At 40.1% G+C, this 26,883-nt stretch overlaps 1 protein-coding gene across 1 annotated transcript in view; it reads left to right on the forward strand.

Moving 5' to 3' along the window:
- Positions 1 to 11,747: 11,747 nt before the first annotated feature.
- Positions 11,748 to 26,883, forward strand: part of C4H21orf91 (chromosome 4 C21orf91 homolog) — a 60,251-nt gene continuing 45,115 nt past the window's right edge. Inside the window, exon 1 of the mRNA XM_035444371.1 lies at positions 11,748 to 11,885. Coding sequence (XP_035300262.1) covers positions 11,848 to 11,885 — 38 coding nt within the window. The 5' untranslated portion in view covers positions 11,748 to 11,847. The remainder of the gene's footprint in view (positions 11,886 to 26,883) is intronic.

A 26,883-nucleotide genomic window follows, 5' to 3' on the forward strand; every position in this document is an offset into this window, starting at 1 on the left:
GTTACAAATGCTTGTAGACTTTATGTGGGTTCTCAGAATCCCAGCTCAGATCTCACACTTACAAGGCAAATCTTTACCAGCCTCAGTTTTCCATAGTTAAATAAGAGAAGTCTTGAAGCTGTATAGCAGGGTGGTTATGAGTGCTCAAGTTGATTTCTCAAGACAGATGTGATAGAAAACACACCGAGATGGAAAGAGACCTTCCATTAGTTCTCTGGATTCATTAGCTCAGTAATCAAACAAGCCTTATAGCACTTTCTGCTTTGTACTCAGCTAAAAAGTCATGTGGCCTCTTTCAAATGAGTCAAAGGCCATTGCAATTCAGTCTAGGTTCATCATGTGCACACTATCTCCATTTCAATTTAGAACTTTTCCCTTCCCTTGTTTTTAACTCGCTTCAAGTTCACAATTCTCCGGCGGGAAGAGGTTTGCTTCCTTTCTATTCCTTGTTATACTCTATTTCTCCTCATGGGTCAAACCTGGGGCAGAGGAGTTGGCAGGAAAATGCATAGCTTTTATGTGATGGAACCGCTGCAGTCTTGTATCACTACCCTCTGTTGGACCAGGCCAAATATTCCCACTGGAATGAACGACTGCCTTTCATACAATTGGCCGCTTGCTCCTCTTCTCTCCCTCCTTCTCAATTTCCTCCACCACCTAACGATTTCTGGAGTAAGATTTAGGTCTGTTTTTCCTGATCAGAAAGTTTTACTGGGGGGCACCACCCCTTTTCTACCCATCCCATCAGGACATTGCCTCTGAGCACTGACACCTTGTTCCTAGGTGAGGAAGCACCTGCAGCCTCTACCTCTCACCTTTAGCTTCCCCAGGCACAAGCTGTGATTTTTGTGATTCTTGAACTTCTGAAGACTCAAGCACACCTAGACACCAAACCAGTCAGCAGCATTCCTCCATGGTCTCTGCTCTGCTCAGCTGACACCTCCAGTTTCCTGCTTTGGATTCCCCTGATGGTAGACTGAGCCCAAAATAACCTTCCACACTGAAAGCCACTCTGGGTCATGGTGTTTATCACAGCAACAGAGAAACAAACTAGGACAGGGGCTTTTGCCAATATTCAAAAACAAAGGAGGTATATGTATATTATATATATATAGTCAGTGAGACACTTATGTTACTTTTTGAAAATTTATTTTCTAAGTCCAGAAAATGAGATTCCTTCCTAGCACCTACTTTGTTGAGCTGTTATACAAATTAAGCATTACTAAACAGAACTGGGCAGAGAAAGAAACAAAAGTAAGACCACATTGCCTCTCCATGGCAATTCTCAGGGACTATGTCTCTAGTAAAGAAAAGCCTTAAAGCTCAGGAATAGAAGATGCCACTTCCCTTTCCTGATCCCTAACACACAGCATGTTAGCCTTGTGATGCTTTGAATGAGAAAGGCTTGTATGTTTGCACACTTAGTCCCCAGCTGATGAACTGTTTAAGAAGGATTAGGAGGTGTGTCCTTGTTGGAGGAGGTGAGTTACTGAAGTAGACTTTAAAGTTTCAAAAGCCCATATCAGGCCCAAAATCATCTTCTCTCTCTCTCTCTCTCTCTCTCTCTCTCTCTCTCTCTCTCTCTCTCTCTCTCTCTCATGTTAAGTTCTCAACTACTGATGCAGCACCATGACCATCTGCTTCCCACCAAGATGATAATGGAATAATCCTCTAAACTGTAAGCAAGCCCCCAATTGCATGCTTCCTTTTATAAGAGTTACTTTGGTCATAGTGTCTCTTCATGTCCATAGAACCATAACTAAGACAGCCTTGCTGTTTGACATCTGTATAAACAGCAATAGTATTAACATACCACACAGGCTATGTGAGGTAAAAACAATGCCTACTTTTAGAGTACCTTATTAGATAATAATACTCCTAATCTTCCACTAGAATTAATGTGAACGAATTTCAAATTAGACCATGCTTAGTGTCTCTCCCAACTCCACAGCCTGACATGACTCATGTGACACCGGCTGCTTGCTTTGAAGTCCTTACAGCCCCAGCAAGTAATTCCAGACTGTGCAGTTGTCTACTCTCCCGGCCTCCACATCAACAAATCACTACAGAACCCCATAGCAAATTCCCTGTGGAATGATCTTTAGCCAACAAGGGATATGAGACATGAGTGAGTTGACATGTGACTTCCTCTCAGCGCCTCTATCTGACAGGGTGACCCTAAGTCGTGGACTCTCTTTAGGGCCACACGGCAGTGACCTGCAAGTTGAGCAGGCTGAAGTTGCTTCTTATCCTTCCCCATCTCCCTTCTCCTTTCATGGACTCTAGCTGCACTAGCGTGTGCATCCTACTTAAGTACGATCATTTAAACCGCATCTAAGACTCTCTGTTATGAAATGTGAATGAAGAAGAAAATAACTCATAAGTTTCCTTTGATTCTAAAATGAAAGCAGATAATCAATGTATGTTTTTTCTTCAAAATTAGGAACTTAGAGGTTCATGCTGAGATAATTTGGTATAACACTAAAAGTTTGTCATGTACTGTGGTTAATTTAGACATCTACAGCATACTCAGGGTACCATCCTAGCCCAAAATGCCATCCCTTGCCCAGGCTTGCACTACAAATTCCTAACAGGTCTTCCTGCCTCCACCCACTGCCAGCTCAGCACATTCTCCTCATTGCTGCCAGCATGATGGCATCAGTCAGGACATGCTAACGACTGTAAACAACCCTGCTTCCAAAGCTTCACACAACACACACATTACTTAGACATGCCTCACAGTGAAGTTTGGTGAAAGTCAGATGCCAGCTGGAGCTTCTGTTCAGCTTCTTTCCATCTAGGGACTTCTTTGTTCTGTGGATATGTAGTCTCATTCCAGTCCTCTGAGCCCCTCAACCAGCAAGAACATGTCATGGAAGACTGTGCACAAGAGGTTTTAACATCTGGCTGCAAAGGGACATGCATCACTTCCACCCAGCAGTCCACGTGATGTTTCAGTTCCTGTGTCAGTTTTTGGATGATTTGGGATGAACATTAACATTTAAATTGGGGGCCTTTGAGTAAGGCAGATCACCCTCCATAATGTAGGCCAGCTACTGCCAGATAACCTCAATAGAATAAAAAGACCAACTTTCTCAAGTAAGATGGAATTCTCCTGCAAACAGCCTTCAGATATCATCTATAATATCATTGGTTTTCCTCTTCTCCAAAGACCCAGCTCACATAGTCAATTTCAGACTCATCATCTTTCACAATTATATGGGCAAGCATACACACACACACACACACACAGAGAGAGAGAGAGAGAGAGAGAGAGAGAGAGAGAGAGAGAGAGAGAGAGAGAGAGAGAGAGAGAGAGCACCACCTGGACTAATAAGCCCCAATGACCAGAAGTTAGACCTAGGAAGCAGAGCTGCAGAGGAGCTTAGAAATACAACCCATTCAGATGCTCAAACAAGGGCAGCCAGTGCTTTCTAAAGCAGAGAGCTGACTGCACGGCGTTCCTGTGTCAAATCCACCACCCTGTATCTTCTTATTAATCCTCCTTATGGGCCTCACTGCTGACTTCAAGTCTTCCTGGCATACTAAACATCTCATTCCCCCTCCCTTTTACAGATACATGACCCATCCTGGTCAGCAGTGACCCTTCCAACACAATCTCTGCTACTTCAGAGACACTCCTGAGAGTTAAGACTCACTCTATATCCACACTGTATTAACTGCATTTTCATTGATGGAAGAAAAAAAAATGTCTGAGCAGATGTAAGCGATAAAGTCCATCATGATAAGGAAGACATTATTGGGAAGGCACAGGGCCAGCTGGTCACAGTGGATGCAGTCAGGAAGCAGAGGGTGATGAATTCCTGCGCTCTATTCACTTTCTCTCCATGTAGTCTAGGAACCTGGCCCACTGAATTGCCCCATCCGCATTTAGGGCGGGTTTCCCCACCTCAACCTAATCTAGATAACCCCTCACAGACATGCTCAGAGATGTCTCTAGAGTGACTCTGGATCTTGTCAAGTAGACAACCAATATTAACCATCACACTTTCTCAACTTAACACCTCCCTTTCAATCCATAGCCTTCCTCGCTTTGCTTTCATATACTCATGACCAGCTCAAAATACAAATGCACACTCCATCACAGATCTCACTGGCCTTTAAAAGTCCCAGTACTATTTAAAAGTCCAAGAATCTGACACTCAAGGCAATTGTGTGATTGTAGGCTCCTATCAAATGAAATCAAGTTATATCCTGTATACAACGAAATAGAATAAACAACCCATTCCAAAGGGTAAGACTGGGGCACAGGAAGGAATCACTAAACCAAGCAAACCTGAAATCCCACAGTTCTGTGACCAGCATCTGGGATGAGCATGGGTCTTCACATGCCTGAGACCATGGGGACATTTCTCATTCACACTGCCACATGATAGAATTGAGAAGAGGAGACCCCAAAGACAGGGAATGGGTAGTGAGGAATAGTAAGTGCCGTGCTGGAGCTTCCTTGAACCTGCTTACAAGACTCAATTGTTAATGTCCTACAGCAGTGGTCCTAATGCTGTGACTCTTTAATACAGTTCCTCATGTTGTGCTGACTCCAACCATAAAACTATTTTCATTGCTACTTTATATCTGTAATTTTGCTACTATTATGAATCATAATGTAAATATGTGTGTTTTCTGATGGTCTTAGGTGACCTCAAAGGGGTCTGAGACCCACGCAATGACAACCACTGTTTTAGAGTTTTGCAAGCCAATTGTGAAATATTACTTAAAATAAAATAAATACTTTCCACAAAATAAGTCTTCAAAAGTAATGTGATAAACACCCAAAGTTCACCACTTCCTAATAATGTGACAGCCTTCCACTGTTATTTACTAAAAGCACCCACTGAGATGATTGATGTGGTTGGTGCATTTGTGTGGTGAAAGTCTTATACGATGCTGTGTGTGCATCTCTAGCCAGCTGTGCATTCTGACACCAGGGGCTTCTGTTGTTCATGGCGGGAATGAGTTTGCAAAGGATATGGAAAAACAGTACAAGTCATGCTCTCTTCTGTCACTGCGTGGGAATAGCTGGCACTACTTTGCAAGGCAAATGGGTCTCTTTGGAAAGAAAGAGGGGGCCTTTGTTAAATTCTGCCACCTATGCCAGACTGATATCTTTGTCTTTTAATCTTGTCTGTCAACCTGATTGGATTAAGAAGCATGGAGGAGATTAGGAAAGTACACTTCTGGGTATCTGTGAGGTTGATTCTAGAGATGATTTTGGACAGTGCCAGTTATAAGTTGTGGGCCCAGACAGAAAAAAAGTGGAGAAAGGAGAAACTGGGAGCACAGGTACTCCCTCCTTGCTTCCTGGAAGTGTGGTGTGAACTGCATTTCCCAGCCACGATGGAATGAGCTTGCTGAAGCCATGAGATAGGGCACTCTTCCCTCTTTTAAGTAATTAAGCCAGGCTTTCTGTCATATAGACAAGAAAACTGAACACAGCACTTAGATTATTCGGTGAAATTTTAAAAATCTCTTTGTATTCTTCACTTTCTCAAACAGTTTTTGCTGGTCTTGAGTTCTGACTATAGTGTAAGAGAGGCAATGACTGCTCTTTATGATGAAATAGCATTCCAAGTATGTATAATGAGTGTTGTTGAAAGAGAAACTGTGCCTTTTTTATGGAGCAAAGGACAAAAGTGTCCTCGTTGCCTGTTACCAAATTTCCGATTGGCTAAATTCAAGGTCCCTCTTCTGTATCACAACCCAGTGTGTGCACACACTCTAGTGGTGGTGTTCTCAGGTGAAGAGCAAAGTTGAGGAGGGAACAAGAGATTCTTTCTAAGTGTCAAATAAAGAGACACAGTTCAAAAAAATGCTGCCACTCTATATTGGTTTCTGCAGTGGAGAGGAGATGGGAGAACTGGAAGGAATTTCCTCCCATTTAATGATGCGGTTTTTTTTAGTCCGCTAATGGAAATATAAATTAGTTGTGAAAGTCCCTTAAATGAATTGCTCAGCAAAGACCAAAGGAAATGAATAACTGAATCTCTTGCATTTGTGTGGGCTTATGTGTTATTATTGTCAAGTGGACATATTCATTCTCCAGTTGGCTTCATTGTGACATAATCTATTTAAAGACCCTGTGTGGCCAGTTGCATTTCACAGAAATCCAAAATTCTACTCCTTATAATTTCTTTTCTGTGGAAAATGCATCTAGATTTTTCAAAAGTAAAAAAAAAAGGGGGGGGGGAATTATGTGAACATACCCAAATAATAGACTGCTTAAAACATGTGATACATAGTTTACATTTTTTAGTTCTTGAATTATGTCCACTAGAGGGCAGCAAAAAAATTTAGAAGAACATTACATTTACTAGATAAAAAATTATGAGTAAACCAGTATCACTGCTTGCTGATAAACAGAAAATCATTAGAGCCCCAGATGGCAACAATGAAAAAGATAGTTGATGGGCAGAAACATGGCTCAGCAGGTAAAGACACTTGCTGCCAAGCCTGACAGCATGAGTTTGATACCCAGAGCCCACACGGTAGAAAGAAAAGACTTCAAAAGTTGTCCCCATGGCAGTGTGCGGCCCTCTCACATATAAACACACTGAGCACCACTGTAAGACACTTTGATCTCTAGCCCTTGTTCAATGTGCCAGTTGAAGTTTGGGCTCAAAATGTTTTACTTACTATATTTTATTGAAAAGATTTCCCCCCAGAGAAGCATAATTTCACTCTTAACAATGAAGAAACAATGAAAAAACTCAAAGTGAAAAGCATCCTACTGAAAATATAGGGCCTGCACCAATGTCATAGAAAACAAGTCATTTATAATAACATGTAAGTCATTCTTTAACTCAAAACTTTCACGACAATAATGGACTGATTTAGCCAGAAGCCATATGCCCTATAAAATAAAAATTAGACACATTCTACCAATATAGTTCATTAATAATTAAATGCTGAGCATTGACAATAAATGACACATGGTTCAATTGTAACTCGCAATATTTTCCTCAACGGTTCTTTGAAGAAACCTCTCAGACACAGAAGATGAAATCCACACTGAAGATGAAATCCACACTGAATTAGGGTTTGATGCAGGCTGTTTTATCTGCCTTCATCTCTATCCAGTTTCTATATTCATTCAGTCGGAAGTCTCACTTCATGTTTCGTGGGCATGTAGAGAGATCACCTCCTCCTAGAGGAGCTGTTCGTCTTACCATCTAATCAGGGTTTGCTCAGTGTTCTAATAGATGACCACTCTTACTCATAGTGCTGTTGAAGCAGTTGTCTCCACTGTTTCCCCAAATGCCACCTGCCACTCAATGATGTTCAGAGCCTTCTGCATTCCATGAGGAGTATTGTTTTATGTCTGCTCTATATTTAGGTGAGCGAGCATTTGTTGCTCTCACATTATAATTGGAAGGAAAGCTCCATAATGAGCAAAAGTAAGACATCCCTCCTAGAAGTAACAGTGATGCTGTCTTTACTGACCTGAAAGAACAACTTTTGCCCTTGAGTCTGTAGCTCAGGAGATGAAATCTATCATGCTCAATATCAGGTAGGCAGTATTAGCACATCTTACTTTTCAATACTTATAGAACAGTCCAGAAAAGCATCTTGTTCGATGTGTCAAATGAACTGTATTGCCATATTTAAATGAATTGTAACTACAGCACATAATGCAGCATGACTTTCACCCCAAAAGACATTCTTTAAGTGACAGATGAAGCCAATTTACCATTGTCAAAAGCCCATGTATGCCTTCTGAAAATTCATGATGTTGTAAGTGGCTGAAGAAAATGTCTATTTACCATTGTTACATGTGAGACTGACAAACAAGTTAAGGAGAAAATTGCTTTCTAAAACATGCAGAGGATTTATTAAGGACAAGTCCAGAATGCCAGCTACTTCAAAGGAATGTTTTCTTTCACTTTCTAAGATTTGATGTTCCCGCATTCTCTGATTCCACAACTACAATATCCTGAGCAGAAAAGATAATTCTGCTTTTTATATATTGGTCTCAATAAATGTAAGAATTTGCAGTTGTCTTTCCTGTGAGGCTACCACCATTCCCGGATATGAAGCAAATTATGCACACTGCAACAAAGCAGTGCTGGTCTCTGGTTGATGGCCGGACACATTTCCTAACATTACCTATTGACTCAGCTGTGGCACAGTCCCAGTCAGGTTAAGACTGCAGTGGACAGTTTACCATGAGTCTGTCAGGGCCTCATTCTGCTAAGTAACTAACACATCAAAGCTAATATCTTAGTAGGTCTTCTTACACAGTAATGTCACAGGCCACTGGTGAAATGGGATGAGGTATGAACCACAATTTCCAAAACCACTTTAAGTGCATGCCCTGACATACATACAGCACTCATTTCTATAGAAAAGGTGGCATGCCTTAACTTGTTTGTCAGTCTCACATGTAACAATGGTAAATAGACATTCTCTTCAACCACTTACAACATCATGAATTTTCAGAAGGCATACATGGGCTTTTGACAATGGTAAATTGGCTTCATCTGTCACTTAAAGAATGTCTTTTGGGGTGAAAGTCATGCTGCATTATGTGCTGTAGTTACAATTCATTTAAATATGGCAATTCAGTTCATTTGACACTACCTAATAAAAATCAATGAAAAAAAAAAGAACTGAGTTCACAGTAAGCCCTGATCTTGAAGCCAGACTACCTTTATTTAAAAAAAAAAGTGGTCCCAAAAAAACACAAATACATTCTCATATTGGGAGTTAGACCTAAGTGACTTGACGTGGATCAAATAGTAAGGATTTAGTTTATAGAGAATTCATCTAATCTAAAAACAAACAAAACAGAAATATTTTCGAGGGATTTCACTTAAGAAAATAGCCTAGGTTTCTGAGAAGGGATTTGCCATCCCAGATTTCATGTTAAGTAATAAAAAAGAAATGATAACATCCCTGACAGAGACCGCACATTATTAGAAGGCAGACACGAATTTTCAGATGATGTTTTGTTCATACACCCAATCAATGTATCATGAAGTAGGAACTGAACATGAGCCATGAGGAAATGGTAGCAAGCATCCGTGAATCATACTTGGTATGAAGATCAATTTTGAGTTTCCATGACCCAGAATGAAGAGTTTAAATTGGATATCGACACCTTCAAAATATATTGTAGCAGGAGAGTGGGGTTATAGAACTTGAGACCCTAGAAAACCCAGACAAACACAACAGACTCTAGACCTATGGAAGAGATCCTGAAGGAAGCCCCAGTGGATGAGGTTGCTTCTATCTCAGCCACTGAGAACTCCACTCCTCCACAGAAAGCTGACAAGTAGCCCAGTTGGGACAGATTGTGCTAAACACTGTTGCAACTCAGTTTTGCTTTAAGACAAAAGTGTCATTTCCAGAAAGGGGAAGGAAAAGGACAGCTTTATTTGAGGAATGGAAAGATTGGCTAGGAACAAGTGAATGCTATCCTAAATGGTATGAGATGCTGAGGTGTCTTTCAGAATTAAGTCTTTCTATGTGCTTGGTGATCTTGGCTTGGGAGGCTAGGATCCTGGAAAACTCAGTGGCCATCAAATCAGCCTGGAGCCAATGGCTTTTGGGTTCTTGACTCAAGAATTTAAAGAATGACATCTATGAACCACAAAAAGTGATGCCTTAGTCAGGGTTACTCTTACTGTGATGAAACACCATGACCAAAGTAAATTAGGGAGGACAGGGTTTATTCAGTTTACTTTTCCACACCATAGTTTATCATCAAAGGAAGTTAAGACAGGAACTCAAGCATGGCAGGAAGCTTAAGGCAGGAACTGAACCTTGGAGGGGCGTTGCTTAAAGGCCTGTTCCTTGTGGCTTGTTCAGCCTGCTTTCTTACAGAACCCAGGATCACCAACCCATGGGTGGCACAACCTACAATGTTCTGGGCCCGTTCCCATCAATCACAAATTAAGAAAATGTCCTACAGGCTTGTGTATATTCTGGTCTTATGGTTCCATTTTCTTAATTGAGGTTCGGGCCTCTCAGGTGACTTTAGCTTGTGTTGAGTTAATATAAAACTAGCTAGCACAGAGCACACGTGGGTTTTACAGAAAATTTATTATGGATTCATATGTAGGAGCTTTAAGAGGTAGAGGAAGGGTAGAGAGGGAGAGAGACAGAGAAAAAGAGAGGAGACAGAGAGAGAGAAAGGGGAATTAGTCCTGCAGAGCAGGGTGGCATCCTATGAAATCAGGTAGAAGGAAGCATTAAGCTGTGGTTCTGGGTTTTTAAAGGACTTCTGGAAGAATGTGGGGTGAGGTATGGGGAAAGGAAAGACTTGGTAATTGCCCAACCATGAATTGTCTAGGTCCACCCTCTCTATTTCAGTCACCTAGTGACTATATCCTCTAGACAGAAGAGCTCCTTTGGAGATGACAATGGAAACAGGGACCAGAACCTGTCTTTCCTAGTCTCCAGCAAGACATTTCCAGGACTCTTGCTCTGGGACCTGTGATGACTATTCTTGGTTGTCAGCTGGACTACATCTGGAATTAACTAAAGCCACCGGGTACACCTATGAGGGAATTTTCTTAATTAAATCATTTGAAGTGGGAAGACCTACTTTAGTCCCAGTCTTTTAGGGGATTGATCCAACTATAAACTGGGCCACCCCTTCTGCTGGCAGCCAGTATAAAGAACATGGAAGAAGGAAGCTTTTGCTCTTTGCCTGCTTGCCTTTCTCATGCTGATGAGTTCATCCCTTCACTGACATTAGCCTACCTCTTCAGGGTTCTGGCATATTCTGAAGATTAACTGAGATGCCCAGCCTCATGTACAAACACGAAATTGTTGGACTTGCCATTGGTAGACAGCCACTGTGGGACTAGCTGGACCACTGCCTATAAGCCACTCTAGTACAGCTCCTTTCCATATAGAAAGATTCATCCTATCAGTTCTGTTCCTATAGAGAACCCTGGCTAATATAGGCTCCTCGCCCCACCTGACCAGTCTCTATTGTCTGTTCTTATCATAAAGACAAAGACTATATGATATGGGAAGAAAGAGTCATGCAGGCAGAAGAGGCTGGGTTCCCTGGACTAGTATCATTGTGTGTTCCCTGCTGTGCTCATTCTCTCTGCAGCAACAGAACTGGAGTGCACAGAGCTGCGGAATCAGTCACAGCAAACAAAATCAGCAGCTCAGTGTTGCTGTGTAAACTTAACCTCAAAATACAGAAACAAAATACAGTTCAAAACTTTCTTGATTTCACACTCTACATAAAGTAAAAAGTCCATCAAGGCACAGTATAATAAATAGTAAATAGAAAATAGAAACAGGCAGAGGTACAAAGGCATAGGCACAAAAGAGACAAGTGACGGAGTTGTGTGAGATGTTTTCTACTCATGTCCAAAACCGAAACAACAACAAGCAATGTAACATTTGTCCCAACGAGCAATCTGCTGAATCAATGAGTTATCGGGATTGCTAACTGGAGCATGGGTGAAGGGTTACCTACAGGAACAAGGATGACTCAAAGGCAGGTTGAGTCACCAAAGGCCCTGCCCAATGTGGGTGATGACTCATGGAAGCTGCAACCCTGGAGCTCTCTGAACTATCTGCAGGCAACTCAGCAGCCCGGAATGTCTTTTCTACAAGCCAGTTGGCCAGAGTCTGTCCCTGCAGCTGTGGTTTGCTACAGTAATCTTAGGCCCTCTCTTATCTCTTGTAAATGTCGGTTGTTGGAAACATGTGAAGTTTGTGTGCTTCCCGAATCTCAGGGGCCTCCCCTTCCTTCCTGGAAGGAATGTTTCAATTCTGAGAAAACTGCTGGAGAAGGCTAAAAAGAGGTGAAGAAAATGTTCTTAGAAAAGGAAACCATATGAGGTTTCAGAAGCTGAATGAATGATCATCAAAAGGAAAGCGACAGTGATTCACCACAAGTAAGATACAGACACCAAAGAGTATCCAGTTTGCTCTTATTTTAGAATAGTATAGTAAGAGATTCTTCAAACAGAACTCTATTCTCTGGTATCAAATAATATGTCTGCAAAACAGAAAATATTCTAATATGTTATCATTCCAGTGTACAGATAATTTATTGTATACTCGATATAATGAGGGAAAATATAGTACTGTTCAACCATGAATAGTAAGAGGCGACAGTGACTTTCAAAGATAAATTTGTGAAATTATTGTTTTTGTCCTTGGTCTAGAAAATAGAGACCAGACGGCTGCAAATATTTGTTTCTAAGATGAAAAAGAAAAAGAAACGTGTTTTTACTCTATCCAATCTCAAGATCTTCAACAAATTTTATTTCTCAAATGTATAAGGAAGCATTTGATATTGCTAATGGACTATTTTAATTCACTGTCTTCTCCACTAAACATGTCCCCATTGAGAATAACGTGTATTTTTGAGAACTGTTGTTTTACACATTGTTTACAATTGTTTCATGATTTTAATTCAAGCAGAATTATATCACTTCCCCCCTCCTTTCTCATCCCCCCCCCAGTCATTGCTCCTTCACCCCCTCCCACCCACGCCCAGGCTGCTAGCCTCTTTTTCTTTGATTTACTACTGTTAAGGCACTCTCAAGGGGAGCGAAAGCATTCCTGGTACGGAAAAGCCTTGGGCCTAGAAAGATTATGGACCTAAGGGAGGAATCCACTTTGCTAGAGCAGCATAACTCCTTGCTGCATTCTAAAGCTTATCATTGTAATTCTTGCCCAAAGACTATTTTGTAGCATTCTCTTTAGCTGGCAGCTTAAATTGGGTAAGTTTTCTACTATCTCAACAGCATTGTCTCCGGTTGCTTTATTCAGGTACAACTCAAAATTAATCTAAAAAACAAAAACCTAAAAGGAATACTTTTGGTTCATAGTCAAGTCAATCATGTAAATTAATGGTGTGGCCTGAGGGATTCTAGAAAGATCATCTGCCCAACTGTATTTCATCTACTTGGCAGGGTACCAAAGATGTCCTACCAGAAACTCATACCTTTCAGAATCCAAAGTCCGCTGGCCATTACTAATTCTATACTAGCCTTCCAGTGCCCCCTTTGATAGAGACATTAAAAGAGGTTATCAAAGAACAACTCTAAGCAACATTTCCTAACAGGTATTTGATACAGGAGTAGAGGCTTTCATGATCAAATAAGCTCAAAAATAATGAACACTATTTCCATATCTTAGAAAGCCACAATTTGTATTAGCATGTAAAACACTTGGAAAAGTCTGACAATTTTAAAAGAAAGAATTCTAAGCTTTTAGAAAACTTAACAAGTGCAAAAATGAGTTGATTATCATGATTCATATGGCTATTAGAAGAACTGTAACAGCAGAGAGTAAGGCAAAACAAAAATACATAATTGGATTGAGTTCAGAATGAGACATGTGCTTGACTAAGAAAATGTTGCTAGTGAATATTAATTTAGCTCAAACTGAAAAGGTGGACACATTTTTCCATTTGACTGCTCCTAGGGGTTGATTTATACAGCTTTTATTTTATCAGAGGTGTATCCTCATATAGTTACAGTCTTTGACATGTAAGATTGTGTCACTGTTATCTAAAGACAACACGGGAAACTATCGTATGATATACGTATGAAATTCCAGAGCTTGCTATGAAGGGTATCAAGAACGGACACCATACTGGAAAAACAACTTCTCAGAACTTAGTACTAGAGACAAAGTTTCTTTTGCCCCAAGGAACTGAGAAACGTCCTCCTTTCTGCAGAGCAGCAATAGGTCTTCCTACTGGCTTTGATTGCCAGGAAGCTCAAGACTAAATGTCAGAACAAGTACTGCAGCTACTCCAAACTTTGATTAATGCCTCTTCTGGTCATGATACCAAATTCCCCATTCCCCATTAGTTTATTGTGTATGCTTGTCAGGATCCTGCACAAATACACTTGAGACTGGGAAAGGGGAAAGGTTAAGATACAGAAAGACAAATAAAGATGAGAAATGACTGGTTGTGTCTCTGAAGAACCTAACATTTACCTTGAACGCAAGCTTTAAATTTGTCTATACAATTGTCTACTACTTCCAGGTGAATATTACACACACTTCAAAGCCACTTTCTCCTCCTACTATTACATTTATAATTTCAATCAAGGTTCATCATCCACCTGTTTTCCTAAAATGGGAATCTAAACTCTCTTCTATCTTGACACCTTCATCTTCCCATTGTGAATTAGTCCCTCATAGTTCTATAATCCCTCTGATCTTTATTACTCCTGCACAATGAATTGCTGTACTTTCCTACCTGATAGAGGAATGCCCCCATGTATGTTTTCAATGTTGCTCTCCTTGGACACCTCTTCCACATACCTCTTAGAATGGTGTATGAAAACTTCAGCATGACCATGGGATCTCCATGGCTAAACCCCTCTGAGGCTGTCAGTGGACTTGTGCATCTGCCTTCTGTTTTCTCTCAAGCTTTTCTCCAACTGCTTCTATGTCTTGACCAACACTAATTTGCCTCTCATTCTTCACTTTCTAAGTGATGTTCCCCAGCTTGGAATGTCACCCAGCTCTTAACTCATCCTTCAGGGTTAGGTTCTGGGACTCTCCTCCAGCAAGCCTTACCTTGGGTAAAATTGAGCTCATCTTTGCTTTCCCACAGGTCCTCAGCAAACTGTTCATTAGTAATGTATAAATCTAAATCCGGTCTCCTCCACTAGTCAATTCCTTGAGACCTGGCCTGATTCCATACTTGTATTTGTGTCTAAAATGTTGGGGACAGAATATCACAGGTGAGTTAGCCAGGAAAGAGAAAGAGAGAAAGAAAGAAAGAAAGAAAGAAAGAAAGAAAGAAAGAAAGAAAGAAAGAAAGAAAGAAAGAAAGGGAAGGAAGGAAGGAAGGAAGGAAGGAAGGAAGGAAGGAAGGAAGGAAGGAAGGAAGAAAGGAAGAAAGGAAGAAAGGAAGGGAAGAGGGAAAGATCGTATTGCAGGGAAACTTTTAAAGTCAACTTGAATGTCAGTGACTGAATCTAATAACTGTTTGAGACTTCCGTGTAACTGAATCTCAGTTTTAGACCCTTGCTCAATAACTGACTTTCCCATTCTGCTTTCTGTGGTAGAAGTACAGTAAGATATGAGAACTCACTGCTGGGTTTCTGGAAACCACTTTAATTCAGCTGGGGACTGTTCTTTCATCTTGTATTCCTAGCTTCTTAAACGCACTGTGTTCAAATGACTGAGTTTTAGGAGACACCATGTGCTGTTGAAGATGCAAAGCCACACTCAAAAGGAAATTGAAAATCTGATTCAGCAAACACGGTGAAGTTGTCATACCCGCCCAGGACAGCATTCATTTAATCTTTTGATATATGACATATTATAACGCCTACTTTGTTTAGCCTATGGGTTCCCAGAATCTGAATTCATTATTACCTGCTTGCTCTGTATAAAATTTCTTCTTAAATTATGCAATTGCTAATTAAGATTGATGATGAAAAAAGCTGCTTACTTGGTGTCCTAGTTTCATTCCTGTTGCTGGGACAATTACCCTGATAGAAGGCAGCATCCAGGAAGAAGTATTCTGGTGGCTTACCATTCTAGTTACTGCCTATCATTGTGAGAAAGTCATGGCAGAAGATCAGAACATGACATCCACAGTAGAAAGCAGAGAGAGAACAAACACTCGAGTCTCTGCTTGCTTGCTGTTTCTGTGCAACTGGCTTTCTTCACACTTAAGTGGCTAAATGCTCAGCACATGAAACGGTGCTACCCACACCCAGGGTGGAGCTTCCTACCTCAGTGAACAACCAAGACTCTACACACACACACACACACGAATGCCAATCTGATGGAGACAATCCCTCAGTAAGACTCTCTTCTCAGTTGGCTCTAGGTTGGGTCAAGCTCACATTTCAAACTCACCAGTGCAGTGGCAGTCATCCAGGACAAAGCCCATTTTGTCTCTGAATATGTTGTTCTTCTCATTTTTATCCAGGGAGTGGAGGCAGAATAATCTATAAAGAAAAGCGAGCTGCTTTGTTTTAATGGTTTTTACTTTGCTCTTAGGATTTGGCACTTTAAGTTGAGCCTGAGTTTGTTAGTTTCTGAAGTAGCTTTTATACTTATCTTATTCACAGCTAGTAACTATGATGGGAACTTCACAGAGTCTAATTAAGAAGTGAGGAGACAGTAATTAGGGTTCTTTGATGGTTTTACCACAAAAAAAAGATTAATAAGCTTTCTATAAATAAACTACATCTATATACACTCACAATAGTAAATAATCTGCAGAGAGCAAACAAATTACTGAGTCCCCATTTATAAACTGCAAAGTGGAACAAGGAAAACACACATTTCAAAAATATTGCTTAATAATGCAGATATGTTCTCAAAACTATTTTGTTAGGTGATTCCAAAACTGTGAGAACAGTTGTGTGTGTGTATTCATATAATGTGTGTGCTCATACAATGTTATAAACCAATCAATCAGTTGACTGGCCTCCAGATACAATCAAGAGTAAACAGTAAATGTGAGTCTTTGCTAGCATAACACAGCATAGTTTTGCAACAAACTTATCTTAAGAAATAGAAAGAATTCAAACTAAGATAAAAATTTAAAGTGTAGGATAGCAAACACACAAACCGGGAACATAGCCATGTCTAGTATTATGAAGTTACATGTATGTAACTAGGGTAATTGTATGTGCTAAGCTTTTATACTATGGCAACACAGGTTTGCTTCTGTCTACAATATCACAAACATGGGAGCAATGTGTTGTACTATGATGTAGCAACAACTACAATATCACTAGATGACAGGAATCTTCTATCCCATAATAATTTTACAGGTCCATCCTCACTTGTATGTACAGCTACTAACCAAATGTTCATTTCGTGGCATATTCTGAGTCATACACTTAGCAAATATATTTTGTGTTTCTAGCTACTGGTTTGCTTACCCTGTTGCCTCCTCAGGGGTGTCATAGGCTGTTTTCACACCATATTAACCCAATTTAAACCTTATTTTCCTGGTAAACCGACACTGACAACCTGTGGCTTCTTCCCTAGGCATTTAACGTTACCAATATCCAGTGTTGTGTGGCTCTGCATTGCTTAGGGCCTTCCACCATCTCAGAGTCACTTCCCTTGTTTCCCTTCCTCATTCACTCTTCACAATGATTTTTTCAAGTAGTCATTCCCTCCTGAAATGTGTGGAAGACAGAATCTCGTTCCAGAGAATAGACAATTCATCATGGTTTTGGATTTGGTTTCTGGTTTTTATTTATTTATTTTTAATGACAGCACAGGATGGATCCAGACCCCCGAACATGGATGTCAATGAGGAGGCCTCTGCACTCTATGGGTCCCCTGGTAGTGGATTAGTATTTTTCCCTGGTGTAAGAAGGGACTTTGAGAGCCCATCCCACGTGAAGGGATGCACTCTTGGCCTGGACACACGGGAAAGGGCCTAGGCCCAGCCCAGGACGATGTGGTGGACTTTGGGGAGCCCCCGTCGAGGGCCCTACCCAGCCTGGGGAGCAGAGGGTGGATAGGGTCGGGGGCAGGTGGGAGGTTAGAGGGGAAGGTTGGAGGGAGGGGAGGGAGAGGAAGAAGGGATTAACATGTGAATAAATAATTTTTAAAAAGATGGGAAAACTGAGATCTTCAAACTCTTAAGTACTAGGTCTTAACCATGTTGGGAAATACTAGCTAGGTGATTATTCATGTTTAATAATAAGCAACTTACTTGTCCAAGGTTTAATCATTTACCAATTCAAGAAATATTATCTACCAAGTGTCCATACGTGTGCTAGAAGAAAGGACCTAGAGTGAGCAGACAGGTACATCATTCAATGACATCAACTTAGGGAGGTTAAGTCTTAAGGAAATAATCACAAAAACTCATTTACAATTGAAAACTGAGACAAGTGCCATGGAGAAAAGGTATGCAGTTCTATGAGCTTGCTTATTATGAGTAAACTATTTCAGACCAATTGTTTCAATGAGAGAAATACAAAAGTTGGACTTAAAAAACAAATCTAAATACATCATAAAACTACCAACACTATGAGCAGTTGATAAAACAAAACCCACCTGGAGAAGAAGAAAATGCTATAAGATGACCCTAAAAGAAAGAACTGTTACTCTTGGGATACTTGCTAATTTCAGTGGAGGCTCAGAAGACAGGAAAGGCTTCCAATAATTTCCTGGGTTTGGGGGAAGTATAAAACCCAAGACGAAAAGGTAGTTTTTGAAAACTCCTGCAGTCCTCAGACGAGCAAGGCCTCCTCTAAGGAATAGCAGCACTGATGACAATCATGGATCTAAAGTCAGTGAGTGACTCAAATTCTCAGTGTTACTGCATCTGAGCTACCAATTACCTTGATTATTAAGGGTTTCTTTAGCTATTTGTTCAGCTACACAATTGAGCATGGCAGTAACAGGAGGAAATCAAGAATATTCTTTTTGTTCTACTCATGCTTCTCCCCAGACCCAATGTGTAGTCAAACCATTAATAACATTAATCAGTCAGAAACTAATTTGCTCTTGTCTATATACTCAGTGGCATAAAGAGTCCTAAATGGCTTTAAGCTCTGTTTTAGGTACCTATATCCTATATGCCAAGTGGAATCTTTCCATTCTTAAATACTAATATCTTCTAACAAACTATGCGATAAGAATGGGCATAGGTGGTAAAAACATGCACAAGCAAATTATTGGGTATGGTAGGAGTAAGCTCCACTCCAGCTTCCATTCTGTCCTCTCCAAATCTCTACTTTCAGTCTTTGTAGATATGATACACTAGATTATTCCTTGACTAAAATGGCATTAGCAAATGGTTTTCAACTCACAAGATATCCTATCTCAGCTGTGCTGTGAGACTCTATCGAACCACAGTTCTTCCTGGGTCATTGATAGCCTTTGACCTGTCAATCACTTCACTTCTTTCTCTGCAAACTAAGTTTTCCTGGTCAGAAGGAGTTTGGTAGAATATTAAATAACATATAAATACTCAGTCTGTGGATCATGATATTGAAAGAAAGGTGAATTAGGGGATCTCCTAGGAATCTACATGGACAACCCCAGCTAAGACTCCTAGCTATAGTGGATACTAGCCTGAATCGGCCATTTCCTGTGACCCAATTGGTGCCTAGTCCAATTGTCTTCAGAGGCTTCCACCAGCAACTGATAGACACAGATGCAGACTCACAGGCAAGCATTAGGTGGCGTTTGTACACTCCTGCAGAAGAAGGGCAGAAAGGATTGTAAGAGCCATAAAGGTCAAGGACAACACAAGAAAACTCACAGAATCAACTAACCTGGGCTCACAGGGCTCACAGAGACTGAAATGGCAGCCACAGTACCTGCATGGGACTGACAGATGTGACTGCATATATGTGGCAGATGTTTAGCTTGGTGCTCTTGTGGGATCCTCACAGACGGAACAAGGGTCGGCCTCTGACTCTCTCACTGGCTTTTGGGACCCCACTCTTCACACTGTGTTGCCTTGTCCAACTTCAATGCATGCTGGGGGAGGGGTGCTTTGTATTCCTGCAACTTGACATGTCATGTTTTGTCGGGACTCATGAGAAACTAGTCCTTTCCTAAAAAGAAACAAAGAAGGTGGAAGCAAAGGAGGGAAGGGACTGGGAGGAGAGGAGAGAGGGGAAACTGGCTGGGGTCGTGTGTGTGTGTGTGTGTGTGTGTGTGTGTGTGTGTGTGTGTGTGTGTGTGTGTGTGTGTATTAAAACCTAAAGCGCCCTCCCTGCCTCCTCTTTAAGAGAAGTAGTCTAGATGGGTATGGGATTGCACACAAGCTCCAGGGTAGTAACTATTGCTGACAATTGCAGCAAGGTCTTATTTTTGAAAAATAAATACCCATTTTTAGAGTGTGTTACCATGTTCACTTTGATCAAGTACTAAGGAGACTGGGAAAGACAGAAAGCTAAAGTGAATACAGTGAGTCATCTTGTTCACCTGTTAATGAAAAGCATCCCTCTCAGTGATCTTTGTTGTCATTTATGTAGGATGTATTTAGTCACACTTTGAAACTCCATCCAAAGCATCAAACATATGTGTCTTTCCCAAGGTATTTTGTGATCAATCTTACAATTCTGTTTCTTATAGATCCCTGACAATCTGGTTATACCATTAGGGACTGGCCATCAATCAGTATAGATGCTTACTTCAGGCTCTCTGATGAAAAGCAAAGTGAAAAGCAAGATAAATTGAGTATCTGTCCACCAGAAGAACTTTCTTCCTCAACAATCCTTTGAGGCTACTCCTTAGGGAAGAGATGATGGTTCAGCAGCCCATTTCTGCTATGTGCAAACATGTGCAGAGCCTTTTGCCATTTTTTAATCAAGTGTTTTCATCTTCAGTCAACTGACCTGAGGCATTTACCCATGAGGATGACGTACAGTGCAGGGAGACAATGTGAGAGCCTATGACATTGCATGTGCACTTATTTCCACAACTGCTTCCTTCTGACCCTGGCTAATGCACTTCAGTGTGATGATGGAAGACTTCTGGATCATCTCACTTCCATGCTGGCTTCTAATCCATAATCACTTCCTATGTGTTCCTCTACCTTTACCTCTTAGAGAAATAAATACTCCTCTCTGGCTCTGCTCTACAACACCATGTCTAATTCTGCCCATCACGACAATCACATCCAAAATTTTAAGTTAGCAGGTCTATCTGTACAAAATATTTTTCCTTTCTGATATGCCAGTCTGACTCAACTCCTGAGACTTCTGCCACAAAGTGGCATTCTCCATGACACTATGTCTGGAAATTCTTTGTATAAATTGTAGCACTCTGGAAAGACTGCTCTGCCCAGATGTTTTCTCCTTACACACATGGCCAGTTGACAGACTATACATTTTAATTCATTTCTCTACTTGAACCCAGCTATGTGAGAACTTTTCTTCTGTTGGTATATTATTCTAACATTATCTAATATTTAGGTAACCAAATTGTATTACTTCATGAATTAATTGTCTGATTTTTTCACCTATGTCACCAAACAGCCAAAATTGATTTTTCTACATGTTTCATGTAGAAAACCTACAAATGCATGTGCCCACTAGAAATCTTCCAAGTGGAGAGAAGTCCGTTCAATTTGCTTGTCTTTACTAACATCTGCTGGGTTTTAGAACAATAATAGCTGTTTTTGATTCAAACACAATGAGATGCTTTGTTTCTTAGACAATTCAACCAACCAAACAAATGGAACTGTTTCCAGCCTAAATGAAATCCAGAATCTCAGTAAGCTGTCCCATCCTGATAAAATGAACCTGATCTAAATTTATGAGGTCAACCTTTACAATACACTTACACTAATACTGACATACAGGAACAATTCTGCTCTGAATTAGGAAAGTTTGCCACTCTTTCATTTCACTAATTTACATTTAAAATGACACCCAGTGCTTCTGAGGATCTGAAAAACCCTGAAAACAAAGAAGAAAAGGATGGGACAGATAACTAAGTGGTGCTGGGTGAGTCTTCAAACGGCCATTAGGAATCTTGACATCTTTTGAGAGACAGGAGAAGGGCTAGTCTATACTCTACCCACCAAGGACACCCATTGGAAAGTACAAGCTCCTCTAAGCACACCCATTGGAGAGTACAGACTCCTCTAAGCACACCCATTGGAGAGTACAAGCTCCTCTAAGCACACCCATTGGAGAGTACAGACTCCTCTAAGCACACCCATTGGAGAGTACAGGCTCCTCTAAGCACACCCATTGGAGAGTACAGGCTCCTCTAAGCACACCCATTGGAGAGTACAGACTCCTCTAAGCACACCCATTGGAGAGTACAAGCTCCTCTAAGAAACACACTTGGCATCATTTGCATCTACTTCTTGATCACTACTCAAACTTTGCATAAGATACATGGCAATGTTGAAATTTTGACATTAAATTTTGGCAACCTACAGGTTCAATGTATGTAAGTTGGTTCTCAAGCCAATAACTTCAAGAAATCTGATATTTCTTTTACAAAATCAAAAGAAAATCACTGGTTTTTAACATATACTGTACAATTATAAATCTATTACTTTAAACTTCGTGGGAACTTAAACAGCAAATAATATACGCTATAGCTTTGACACAAGTATCCCTACTCACTTCTAGAAGAAGCTAATTAGACTCCCCAAACCTTGCTTTAATTAGTAGTACATTCCATAGTGAAAATTTTAATGTGCCATGTTGCTTTAATATACCATAGGCAGCTAGGGATCCATTGTTTATTAGCAAGAATTTTTAGTATTTTTATCTCTAGTGGTATGTTAGTTAGCTTTCTGTCACTATTTTTAAAAATATCAGAGGTCAAGTGACTTACAAAGACAAGATGTATTAATTCATTCTGGCATCTGTTTCACTCTAGTCTGGCCCCTTTAACTGTATCAGGTGGCAGATGGCATCATGGTAGAACTACATATGAACTCAATCACATAGAAATACAGGAAGCCAAAGTGGGAAGGCACCAGATTTTCCTTTTGTTACAATCTTTTCTTGGGAACTAATGGGGATACCAACAAGAACTAACTCAGTCTCTTCTAACAGCAGCACCTTCATCAGGCCTTACCTCTTAATGACCCCGCACCTTCCCATACTGCCACAATGAGGACAAATCTCTCAACACACAAATCCTCAGGGAGACAAACACCCTCAAAACAATAGTCAGATGGTGTCACAATAATGCTGCACAACAAAGAATTCCTTATTCTTACTTTTATAACTTCAGGTTGTGAGAAGCTTATCAATCTAGCTTGGGCTCAAATGCATCTTAAAATCCATCCATATACCTCTCATCCTTCTCAAACCACCATACTCAAACAGCCAGATGATCAGAATAATCACCAAGTAGAAGTCAAGGAGAATGAAAGGTGAGAAGTTAGGGATGTGAGGCAAAGGAAAAAAACAAAAGTTCAGTAACGGAGATGCTAATGAGCAGTGAATCAGTCTCTTTAATCTAGGATCAAGAGAAAATTGTAAATCTATGTATGTATTATGTGTATGTGTCAGTATATATTTTATATAATTACAGATGTAAGACTGTAAGACAACATCAGAGAAATGACATGTAAAAATGGGGACTATAGTTGGCATCACCAATGGGCTGAGAATCAATAGACAACAGTTCCAAGATCCTTTATGAAATAGCTGGCCTGTTAGATGATAGATATGTAATTGATAGACAGATATGTGATAGATGATAGATAGATATGTGATAGATACTTTGTAGTAATCAAAATGGAAAAATGCTTACAAATTTATAAAGGGATAGATGATGGTCATGAAGATAGATACATAGATAGATAGACAGATAGATAGATAGATAGATAGATAGATAGATAGATAGATAGATAGAATATTACATAGTGCATATATCATTTCCATAGGATAAAAAGGAAAAGAAATTTGAGATAGGAAACAAAGTAAGTTGCAATGGTTTTTCCAGGAAATTTTTACTTTCTTTTAAAACCTCTCATTTATTTGCAGATAAAAATCACTTCAATCTAAACTAAATAATCATTCCAGATTCTTCTATATAAACAAAGGCAGGAAGTATAGTCAGGCTGAACCAGAAAATGAAAGACAAATTTGTTTTGCCTTTCTCATCAGTTAGGAATGCTTCCTGCTGAGATTCTGCATCATCCCCTTAGCTGTTTGCCAGACAGTATGCAGAACCCTCAAATGGCTGCTGTTGCTTTAACGCTTTGTTATACTGGTTGGTATTTTACATGGTAAGTGCCAAAGACCTTCACCATCTGACCGGGTCAGTATCTGCCTTAGGTAAAAATCCACAAGAGCCAAGCTGATTGGCTCAGCTTCAATCAAATTGCTTGGTTGAATCCACAGGAACCAGAAATGAGAAGTCAGCTAGTCAAAATATGGAACTACTGAATCCCACTAGTTGGTACATTTTCTTTGAAAATTATGTTTAGTTCCATAACTGTTTATAATATGTGATTGCTGTAAAATTCAAATAAGGGCCAACAAGATGGATCAGAGGATAAAGGTGCTTGCTGCCAAGCTTGATGACCTGAGTTCAAGCCCTATAAGCCACATGGCAGGAGAACCAGTGCCAGCAAATTGTCCACAGACTCCACAGGTACACACAAATATCTAGTAAATAAATAGATGTTAAAAACTGAATAAATACAGAATCATAAGGAAAAATGAAAAGCACCTTCAATCCACTTTTCTCACTCTTAACTATTCCTAATTTTGCATCCCACAGTGAGGGACAGAGGCAACTCTAATGAAAGAGGTCACATAGGACCTCACGTAAAAGTCCAAAGAAGACCTGCATTTGACTTTCATGACATATTTGACACATAATATAAGCAATATTTTAAAACTTAGTTCTCCCCTTTCTCAGGCATCCTTTCTATTTCAGGTAGCTTTCCACAGATGTGGATTTCTCAGAATCTTCAGTTGCATAGATAGTACCACAGGCACCATGTGCTCCACTGCATAAAATGTGTCTGACAGGCAGAAAAATCACAGTTAAGAGCAAATTTACATTTCTAAGGAAGCACTGAAATGCTGAAATACATTCTGAAGGGCAAAATTGACCCGTTGAAACATTTGAACTACAAGGATTTCCTACCTTCTTCAGTGAATGCCCAGTACATACTTACTGAATGTTGTTAGGCTTGGAGCTTATCGTGGAGAAAATAGCACAAAACTGAAAAATTAGACTGGCGTATTTGCAGTATTTTTTTATTGCTACAGTTGTATAAATTATGGATTATCTCATATATCCCAGACTGTTCTGGAGCTTCCTACTTCACCAAGTATGACCTTGAACTTCTAATGCTCCCACCCCACTTCTGGAGTGCTACTATTACAAGCTTGGACCACCAGGCCCAGTTTATGCTGAGGACTGAAGCCATGGCTTCACACAAGCTATGTAAACACTCTACCAACTGAGCTACACCCCCAACTAATGTTTGAACATTTAAAATTCAAATAAACACAGAAAAAAACAAAAGGTGCCTTAATTTAACACTATCCTGACTATCCCCGAATCCCCAACCCTCTGCAGAAGGAGTGCAGTTAACAGTTTAGGCTGAAAAACTTGAATTGTTTTTCTAGATTAGATTTAGTTTCTAACTCATTCACAGGTTTTCTCTTTCATCTTCTCTTCAGCTTGCCTTTTTTTCTTTATGCTGATGGTTTCTTGTCAGCAAGCCTGGCAAGTAACCTACTCTAATGGCTCTGTATCTAGGACACACAAAGACATTTTAATACAGTCCCAATGAGTTAATCTCTTAAGTTTTCATATTTTACCCATTTTTTAAAGCAGACATTTTATGAGATGCTCAAGCAATCATTCAGAAACATACATCTCTGAAACAAAAATCATTTTATAATGTGCTGTGTAGCAAACAGCTACAGCTAGTCTTCCATGAGGACAGTCCTTCAAATGCAGTATCTAACATTGAAGCCGCTTATGGCTATTTCAGATAATGGGAGCTGTCCAGTCTGTGATGTGTTCAGTCCTTTCTGTCTATGGAGATCAGTTGTGCTAATAGTTGACTTGAAAATGAGCTGTTCACTGCAAATTCAGCAGTGAATGATGAGAATGAGTGAGCACAGGACATTTATAAGGCATTTCCTCACAAAGAGAATATATTAAGCACGATGGTAAATTTGATTTTTTTCAAAGCCGCATATCACATTTTCATGATATTCTGTGGTAAAGTCTTTGTGCTACCTATTAAAAAGAACTGACCAGGGCTGAGGATGCAGGTCAGTGGCCCTATTGAGTACCTACTGAGCCCACACAAGGCCCTGGGTCCCAGCCCAATAGAGAAAAATATAACTACCTTGTAAATTTGCCTAAGTTTTTGAAATAAACAAATAATATGAAAAACTTAAAAAGCATCTTCACAAAGGTAAAAATCCCCTACATTCTGTCCTTCTGGCAGTATTTCTCTAGAAACCTACTATGGCACAGGAGTTATCTCATTATGAATATGTCACAAAGTTTTTCTGATTCCGATTCTCCTTCTAAAACTGGAAATAATGATATCTATTTTGCAAGGTTTGTTGATATTCTCTGAATGTTTATGCCCCCCTAAAATTGTATGATGAACTCAATCCCCAATTCAATCATCGTGATGATGTCATGAGTATGGAACTCCTAAATGGAATTAGTGTCCTTTAAGAGACTAAGATCTCCATACTTTTCCCTTCTACCAACTCAGAGCACAGTGAGAACACACCAGTCTACACTCAGAAACAACACTGAGAGCACTGTGAGAAAACAGAACCCTCACAAGACACTACATCTGCCGGAGACTTAACCTCAGACTTCCCAGCCTCTGACACTGTAAGAAGTCTCAGTTGTGTGGGTCACCCAGATTCAACACAAATACAAAAGCCTGGTCAAAAAAGTATAGAATGTAAACATCAGTGGTTTTGCCACTTAGGAGGCCCACCGTTGATTCTGTTTCCATCCTGAGGCAGACTATTAATTTCTGTGCATACTGGCAAAACTTCAAAGTTTTTCTGACTTCCAGTTCATTCAAAAGATGTAATATCTTCTGTTCTTTTGAGGGACAGCACTGAAACCTATTCTGTATATTCCCCCGAGGAAACCAGTTGAAATTACACACCAGTCATGCATAGAAATAACTGGCTCAATAATGCATCCAAAATTGGCTTCCTGGAACCATCTCTCACATAAATGACCTTCATTCAGATGTTTATCCATGAGTGAAAAACAATCAAAGATGTTACATAAAGTGTTTTTCAAAGGGTCCTAAACAAACATTCATGATAGTTCCCTGCTCTGCATCTCTTTGGACAATGCTGTCCACTTTAATGATGAATCAGTGTCCAATCCTTAGCAATGACTCATACTGGGCAAAATGACCTCCTAGATAGAGCAGCCACATGTGGCTACTGAAGACTTGAAACAATATTCCAAACTGAAAAGGGATGGTAA

The sequence above is a fragment of the Cricetulus griseus genome, chromosome 4 (assembly GCF_003668045.3).
Source record: "Cricetulus griseus strain 17A/GY chromosome 4, alternate assembly CriGri-PICRH-1.0, whole genome shotgun sequence".
NCBI classification, from domain to species: domain Eukaryota; kingdom Metazoa; phylum Chordata; class Mammalia; order Rodentia; family Cricetidae; genus Cricetulus; species Cricetulus griseus.